Raw genomic sequence first — 9,177 nt, 5'->3', positions numbered from 1 at the left:
TATCAATTTCGTGGCCGTCGAACATGCCGATTTTTTTTCCATCGAATGTAGAAGCGGGGCAGGGAAAATAGGGAAGAAAATAAATGGTGAGAAAGAACGGGGAAGAAGAGTCTGGAAGGAAATATAAAAGGGTTGGAATATTGTCCTGTGATAAGTTGTGGGAATAAAAATGACCACATTTTGGACGTCAATTAGTATATAGAAATAATAATAATAAAATGTTACTATGTTAGGATATTTAGATTGATCAAGTCTGGTTGTATAAATAGGTTCGATCCATTAGGGTTTAGATTGATCAAGCCGGCTCAACAATTTTGAGGGCCCTGATTAAGACATATAAATAAGTCTCATTATAGACCTTAAATCTTTTAATACATATACAAAGATAATACTATAAAAGTCATCAATACAATAAAGTTTTCAATAATGCGTAACAATCTATTTTATTCACAAATAATTGACATTTTATTTTTATAATTAAACTATTATTTTTCAAAATTTTGAGCCCCTAAAATTTTTTGGGCCTTGTTCGGTTGCACACTCGGCACATGTATCTAAGACGCCCCTGATTTGTACTCTATAAATAATTGTTAATGTAAGGTATATATTAACCTACGAGGTTTACATTATTCTACACAACAATTTTATAATTGGATGATGAAAAGTTTATTTATGTCATTAATGTACAGAACCGCCTTCGTGGCCCAATATTCAGCCCTAATAGCTTGAGTATTGGGCATGGTTGGGGTCAAGAGTTCGATCATTGGCTCTGTAAAAAGCCCGTGAGGGAAGTTTTACCGATACGTATGCATGAAATCGACCCTATCTACATGCCCGTATGGATTGATGGATCGGGTCCCCGTTATGCGGTTCGGGTTTTCGCCTGAAAACGCGTGTACGTTGAAAATGATCGGGTTGGTGGTTTCCATCTCCGTCAGTGACTCTAAACCAATCTTTCCAAAATAACCATTAATGTACGTATAAGAAAAAATGAAATATAAAAAGGTAACAAAGATGTAAAGAAAATAAAATAAAAATACAATGTAGTAATAATGATAATGATAGTTGTTAATTTGTGTTATGTTCGAGTACTATTAAGACTACTCTTATTGGGGCCGCCGTGACTGCGTCCTTCAACGGTGCCGATACTAGCAAGCGTCGAAGGTGGCGCGGTTGATGGGCCGTGGTGCTAGATGTCGTTGTTCGGCATAATTGAAGATGATGAAGAAGTTGATTTTCGATTAAAAAAATACAAAATACAAAATAGCAGGTTGTTTGGGTATTTGGAGGAAGATGACGGTCAAAGCGGGGATGGACCAAGGTACTTATTAAATAATGAAATTAATATTTTTATTATTATTTATTATTATAATCATTATTATTATTTAATATAAACATTTTCTCAAAAACATATAATAATAATAATATTAATAATAGTAAAAAAATAATACTCTGTAATAATAATCATAATAATTAAAAAATATTAAAAGTGGAGCTAATGTGATTATATGATATGTGTCATGGATACTAGGTAGTGTGATGAGTTAAGTTATAGAAAAAAGTTGGTGACGTAGCGCTGATGTGACACAATGTGATTGTATAACATGTGTAAAATGAATGTGTAAGAATAGTCTAAGTATGATCAATTATTTTTTAACATGACTCATGGTGGCCTCATTACTATTACGGAGTACTATAAATATTATTTTATTTATTAATCATATATGAAAATAATCTTAATTCGATCGAGAGAGTGTATAAAAAGAAAGTCGCCGAAATACATCAAACGAAGTGTCGGTTGACTAGTCATGTAAGTACATGGGAGAAGTGAAGGGCTGATTTGTAATTTAACTAAACTTGATATAAAAATAAGAATATATCTCTAACGGTCGAAAAACAGTAACGTAAAACCCCCCATCACCCTCTTTATTCAACAACCATTTCAGGTGTTTGTTTCATAAAAATTTTTATTTTATCAGTAATTTATTTATCTTCAACAGTAACATATTCTTCAGTGATCAATGGATGTCGCAGTGATGGATTGGAATGATTCTAAATTCGAAAAAGACGTAATTTACGAAGACATTAACGCTCCTCAATGGATCGATTTTACCGATCGCGATCCTCCGGTTGACGATGAAGCTTGGTTCTGCCGCCCTGGTATACCTTCTATTCTTATCGGATCTTTTGAATTTAGAATTGTTGTTAGTTTGTATTGTATTGATTTGTGTTATCTCTGTTTAAAATGGTGGTTAACAGATTGTAATCATCCTAAGACAGTCGAAGATTTCTTCAGACATAAGACTCCTGATTCTTCAAAGGTTTTGACTTTTGGCTCTCGAATTTCGATTTATTTAGTTACTACTACTTTTTTTTTTTTAAAGGCAAACTCACATAACCCAGATACTAACACGAATGTATACACCACGAAATGTCCTAAGCATGACTCGGACCCTCAACCTCAAATGCTTTCAGTAGATTTGTTCGTGTTTGATTTAATTGATATTGTGGTGTAAAACTAGCCATATTATGTATAAACATTTGATTTGATATTTCCAATTTCTAACATTTTTGTATAAAGATCAATATATTTGACCGGTTTGATTCATGTCATTTGTGCAAGTATTTTCCTAAATTTGTCCTTTTTTTTTTTTTTCTTTTCTTATTTTTTGTTATGCAGCTTAAAAGATCTACTAGTGTTTCTGTGATTCCTAGTGATCGAAATTCGAGGTATAAAGAAACAAATCTTGAGTTACTTATGATTGAATATGTGATTTTTTTATTAAATTCTAATTCTAATACAGTGTTATATGTATCTTTTATAGAGATATGGCATTAAAGAAAAGAGGTTTCCCAATATGCAAAGATTCGAAAAACACAAAATGTGTTAACGATAGTGAGAATCAGAACCCGAATTTCTCAACCCCTCCGATAAACAAAGCGAAATCATTAAAAGAAATGATTAAGTCAAGTGCAGAGAAGAACAATGTCGAAAATGTTTCCGTACCAAAAGACGAAACCCCGAGGCTGCTGAAAAGCACGTTGTCTGTGCGTAATTTGTTTACGGGGAAGGATATATTGAGTCAGGTAACCGAGTTTTGCAATGAGGTGAAGCGATTAGCGTTAAGGGCAAAGGACAACGGGGATAAAGAGATTGCAAAAAATGTTGTGGCGGGTACAACGAAACGGGAAATTGGAGTCTTGCAGGAAAGTAAAAAAGAGAGGATGCCGTTGTTAGAGGTGAAGAAGGAAAAATATGACGAAATTGAGAAGGAAAGAAATGTTAAGGATAAGGTTACAAATATTAAGTAAGTTCAAAATACCATTTAGTTTGAATGTAGATAAGCATTGTTTCTTTTTATGTTGGATTCAAGGTTGCAAATACTGCTACTCGAAGAGTACTAGTTGGTCGTGACTTTTTAGGGAGTACTAGGCAACTACTGATCAAGTTTGACTTTGACCGAGTTACATCTGATTTTCCGAGTAATCCCGAGTTTTGGCCGATTTACCGAGTAATTCCTAATTTTGACCGAGTTTGACCGAGCTGTACCTTTTAAATCTTCTATGTTAGTTTGCAAACGTGTCATTTTCTTCAATTGTCAAGTTTCATGGACTGATTTATGATATGATACATATGCAGATTAAATTGTGAGTCAGACACTCCGATTGCGTTAGATTTAAAAAGTATAAGACACAAAGATGAGAAAAAAGTGTTGCAGATTCGAACAAATCCTCCATCACCTCAATGTTTTTCAGCTAGTGGAATGATTAACACAACCCCGTCAAAGGCTTCTTGCCTTAGACCTCAGGTATGTTTGGCCTCAATTAAGTGGGGTCCGCCCTCGCCTTATAAATTAAAGTTTCAGGCTCTAAGTTATTGTAACAAATGTAGTAAATTGTATTGTGTTGTGATGAATATAGGATAGAGGTATACTTCAAGAGATAGAAGGAATCAGCAGCAAGGAGATGATGAAGAAGGAAGTCAAAGTCAACTCTTCAAGTCAAACTGCTCCTCTTCTGTTTCTATTCTATTTTTTCTTTTAAAAACGAAGGTTTGTAATCCTAGTATTTACACATTATTTCACTATTTCAGATCTGTTGCTTGAATCAGAATAAGTATTTTAGTATGTTATATAGTTTGGCTTGTTGCTCGTTTATAAAGAATGTCTGAAAAGATAATTCAAAGGAAAAGGGATTTTGCTAAGCGTTATATACAACCTTTTTATTATGCACATTAGTGACAGGTTGTCGTTAACAAAATCCAAAATCCAAAAGGAAAGGAGAAAAAAAATCAATGGGTAAATTTGGTCAAATTAAACAAAGCTACTACAAAAGAAAGGGGTCAAAATGAGTCAGACATCACTCTATATCATGCAGTAGACCTTTTTAGCTTTATACATGATTTCTCAAAAAAAACCTCACAAGATAGCCCAGTGGTTAGGGCTCTGAATTCTTTTCAAGAGGTCTCAAGTTCGAACCCTTTCGAACCCTGTTTAGGACATATATTTAGTGGTTTGTAAACGAGCTGAGCCGAGCCCGAGATTTGTAGTGTTCAAGCTCGGATCGTTTAGATTTCAGAAAGCTCGAGCTCGGCTCGATTCGAGCCTTAATTTTTGGATCAAGCTCAGCTCGTGATTAATTTGAAAAGCTCAAGCTCGGATCGTTTTAGGCTCGTTAATTATCTAATAATATAAAAGCTCGGCTCATAATATAAAAGCTCGACTCGTTAAACAAATCTTAAACTTCAAACTATATGTGTTGCAACTTATTAGTTGTTTCTTGTCATGCGTACTACCTAATAAGTTTAATAAGAGGATAACGGCTAAGGCCTTCACTCAAATAGCAGTATAAGCTAATCTTAACTCTCCTGCCCATTTTATAATGCTTCTCTTCTATTGTATTATTATCTCTGAGTCGATGTGGGAAGGGAAAAGTAGTAGCAATCAAATAAAAGTCCCAGTTTAAAAGTGCTAACAAGATTTAAAATAAAAATAAGAAAGTGATTCGGTATGTATGTGCATTCATGTGTGTATTAACATAAATTTTATAGTTAGATGAGAAAATGATATGATACCTATGTAAATTCATATGTGTATCAACATAAATTCCAATTTGATTGTGAATATAGTTTATGGATCAATAATAAATCATATTCACGAATAGCTCGTCATTTACAGCCCAAAATATTATTTATTATCATTATTATTATTATATCATGTAATGTAATATGTAATTAATAACTATAAGTATATGTATAATATTATTACAAAAAATGACATATTTAGAGTATATAAATGAAGAGCTCGTTTAGGCTCGCGAGCCTGTTCGAGCTCGAGATATAAAGCTCGAGCTCGGGCTCGTTACTAAACGAGCTTCAAAATTAGTTCAAGCTCGAGCTCAAGCTCGTTTAGACTCGGATCGAATCGAGCTTTTAACGAGTCGAGTTCGAGTAGCTCACGAGTAGCTCGGCTCATTTACACCCATAGTTGCAAGAGGGTTGAAAGCAAGGGAAAAACTTCAACATCAACATTTCACATGATATCTGAAAAAATAAATAAAAAAATAGATTTGAAGGAATAAGAAAATCAACCAAGGTCCTATTTAATTACATTAAACATCTCCTTTTTACAATTTCCTAATAATGTATAAACATGACATCTTAAATTCAAAAAATCTTTAATATCTGAACAAACCTGAATAACGAAAGCTATGTTCATATCTGTTTTGCTGAAAGATAACGGGAGTCAAAGTCTCATTTTCGTTCAGATCATCGTCATAACAACATATTACCATTCGAAACAATTTTTCAATTCAACGGTTTTTACATATAATCCAGGCTCATTTTATATCCCGCTTTAGGCAGACGTACTCGTTAAGACCATACCGGTCGAACCGAACCAAATCTACGAAGGAACATGATACTTCCAAAACCAATGCTTACTCCAAAGATTCTCCATCGACTCAAGCGGAACACCTTTCGTTTCAGGCAAAAAACCGGCAATAACTATAGTCATAAGGAACGTTGTGGCCCCGTAAAAAAAGAACAACCCGAACTTCATAGAACACAACATCCACATTGAGAACTGCGTAAGGATAAATGTGATGAGGAAATTTGTTGCAACACCTATGGCTGTGCCAGCTGTACGAACTTCAATTGGTAGAATTTCGCTCGGGACAAGCCATGTAAGTGGGCCCCATGAATATCCAAAAGCTGACGAAATAACACACATTAAGACTAGTACCGCCATCCCGTAGTTATATGGAAAGTCCACATCAATACCTTGTGATTGAACTGCTAGTGTGCACGCGATGAACACCTTCAATTTGATTCGTTTTCATTTTGATTAATACATACAATTAGGGGTGTAGATTTGAACTAAAGACGACGATTTCAAACTTGTGAATGGGATCAATTTTGATCGTGTTTCTACTCAATTGGGTCAAAATGGAAATTCAAGTAAATGGGGTCAAAATGGGTTTAAGTCACCCTAACTTTATATTAATGGCAGGTTAAAGACTGTCGTTAATACGCTATAAAGTGTTGTACATAGCGATCAATTATTATTTTTAGGGTGGCGGTTGTTTAGATGTACAACACTTTTAAGCGTGTTAAGGTTGTCGTTAGAAAAATTCTTATTTTATTCAAATTTTCTGATTGTTATAGGGATATAGTCGTTAAGTAACCCACTATTAATTATGAAAATGTTTAAAATGACCCGTTTTAAATTGAATGTATTTTGACCTGTTACCCGACCTGCCCGACCCACTCATATTGCCACCAAAAAAACTTCAAACGGTTAAAACATACATGAGCAAAAATTATTTGCACGCCACCTTGTAGAAACATAAACTTTCTTCCAATATGATCAACCATGCAAGTCGACTTGAGTACCGATGCCAAATTCACAAGTCCAATCACTAACGCTGCAAGCAAAGACCCTTCAGCTCCTAATCCTATCGTCCTCATCACGACAGGCGCGTAAAAACCAACCAGACCGATCCCCGTCAGCTGTTGAAACCCTGCTATCGTAATCGTCAACACTAATGGCGGCCTGTAGCTCGGTTCCATTAGTTTCATGTACGGGCGCCAAAGGCTCTTTTTTGCTACTTGGCTCGAGATAATCAAGTCCTTTAACTCGGCTTCAGCCCCAGCCTTAGTTGACCGCACCTTGGTTAATGCGGCTAGAGCCTCTAGATTCTTGCCACGTTGGATCAAGCTGGATGGTGTGTCGGGAATGAATAAGGCCCCGATGATTAGAACCATGGCTGGGACACTCGCACAGCCCAACGCGAGCCTCCATCCATAGTTGCTGTTCGAGTGATTGGCGGCTAAGTTTATTAAGCTCGCGATTATAGTGCCCAAGCATATGAAGAACTGAAAGGCAGAATTTAAAGCTCCTCTCCATTTTGATGGTGCCATTTCTGTTATATAAACTGGTGCAGCCTTCAAGGTAACAAATGATACTTATTTGTTAGTCTCAAGAACCCTAAAAGTCATCTAATTCAATTTTTTAAATTTTAAATATTCAATATAATTTTTGAAGGTAAAGGGCAAGGGGGTAGTTATTTTCTATATACAAATAAATATAAATATATAATGCGTGTCTCGTGTCTGAATTTCTTAGTGACAGCCCTTATAGGGCTAGGGCCGTCAGTAGAAAAGTCCTTATTAATATTATCGTATTGTTTTTGTCATTATAATCGATAATTAATGCTTCAGCTAGATAGGAAAGGTATTAAAATTGGGCAAAGAGATGCACACGCGTAAGCACGGCCTGAGTGACCTGACCCGACCCGTTTGAACCCTTACAAAATGACCCTTTTAAACCTGAACCCATTATCCGCCCCGTCTGAGTACACTTGTGCTAGGTTTACATTTAAGGGTACACAAATAGCTTTGATTATGATTAAGCATCGTAACGGAGTCCAAGGACTTACATTATATAAAAAGTGCACACCTGATTAGCAAAACCAATGCCAAACCCTACGAACAGACGGCCACTAATGAGCATACTCACATCCTGTGCAGAAACCGAAAGTGCATTTCCCATTAAAAACAGGATTCCGCCCGTAATCAAACTAAACCTTCGTCCTATCAAATTTGTGAGACGGCCCGCTAACAAAGATGACACCATACCAGCTATGAACATTGAAGACACAAATGCAGTAACTTTATGGCTATTGAATAAACAATATTCGTCCTCTCTCGAGTCCCTTATATTCGCTAATATTGACGGGAAGAATTTAGCCAAAAATGGCATCATCATCATCACCCCTCCTATAAACAACACATATAGATTGCAATTAGGTTCATTAAAATCATATTTTAATTATTGATTATAATGTAATTGCATTTAGACATTAAATGATATGAAGAACCAACCAGAAACTGTGGTATCATATCCATACATTAAACCAGAAGAACCTGCAATAATACAAATAAATATAACTGTATTTGTCAATGGTGTTTTGCATTCTTCTTCATTCTCTTCCATTTTTTGTGTTAACTTTTTGTTATTCTAAACATAACATATAGATATAGATTGATACATATATAGATATAGATGTATTCAAGTATTTGATGTTATTGTGATCTTTTTGTTTGGAAAAATGGTTAAGATCAATATGATGGCCTAATCATTTGGTCTTGCAAAATAATGAAGAAAATTGTGGCCAAAGAATTTGGTTTATTTTTCAAGTGAATTTTTTTCGTGAATGTAGAAAATGATTGGTCCGTAATACTCTTTATAGCAGACCCAACGTATTCATCTTGTAACCGCCAAACATGTTTGCGAATGAACTGCCAATGCTTAGCCAATCCATTTACGTCTCCCATTTCGTGAAAAATTTGCATTTTCCTTTGCAAGTGTAAATGGCTATATTGCCGTTGAAAAGGTATTAAATAAATAAATAAAAAAACTTATTTAATATAATTAGATAATAAAGTGGGTTCATGTGAAAGTATGTCGAATTGTAATGGGTTGGTAATGAGAAGGAAATGATGATGTGCCATTGATGTAGCGTGTTTTTTTTTTTTTTAAACAGCGATTGGGATCACCCGAGGGGGACTTTAACCACCCGTTGCGATCATCTCACGTTTCGACTATGCCGATGCAGCGATAAACCCCGCCCCCATCGCTGCCCGGGAGGAAACCTTGAAACCGATCCAAGGACACG

General features: G+C 35.3%; 2 protein-coding genes across 2 annotated transcripts; one reads left to right on the top strand and one right to left on the bottom strand.

Annotated features, from left to right (window-relative positions):
• Window positions 1-2,021: 2,021 nt before the first annotated feature.
• Window positions 2,022-4,044, top strand: LOC139901650 (uncharacterized). The gene is made up of 6 exons (XM_071884340.1): window positions 2,022-2,160; window positions 2,260-2,321; window positions 2,681-2,730; window positions 2,826-3,308; window positions 3,641-3,809; window positions 3,922-4,044. Exons 1-6 carry the CDS (start codon window positions 2,022-2,024, stop codon window positions 4,042-4,044), a joined length of 1,026 nt encoding a protein of 341 aa, XP_071740441.1.
• Window positions 4,045-5,903: 1,859 nt separating this feature from the next.
• On the bottom strand, window positions 5,904-8,836 carry LOC139901649 (sugar transport protein 5-like). Its single transcript, XM_071884339.1, has 6 exons — window positions 8,743-8,836; window positions 8,384-8,425; window positions 7,959-8,278; window positions 7,785-7,865; window positions 6,809-7,444; window positions 5,904-6,317 (listed from the first exon to the last, which is right to left on the bottom strand). The coding sequence occupies exons 1-6, from the start codon at window positions 8,834-8,836 to the stop codon at window positions 5,904-5,906; spliced, it is 1,587 nt and encodes a 528-aa protein (XP_071740440.1).
• Between the last annotated feature and the right edge of the window lie 341 nt (window positions 8,837-9,177).

Source organism: Rutidosis leptorrhynchoides, chromosome 3 (genome assembly GCF_046630445.1).
Source record: "Rutidosis leptorrhynchoides isolate AG116_Rl617_1_P2 chromosome 3, CSIRO_AGI_Rlap_v1, whole genome shotgun sequence".
Lineage (NCBI taxonomy): Eukaryota > Viridiplantae > Streptophyta > Magnoliopsida > Asterales > Asteraceae > Rutidosis > Rutidosis leptorrhynchoides.
The sequence above is the reverse complement of the archived record's forward strand: the minus strand, read 5'-3'. Positions and strand labels throughout refer to the sequence as shown.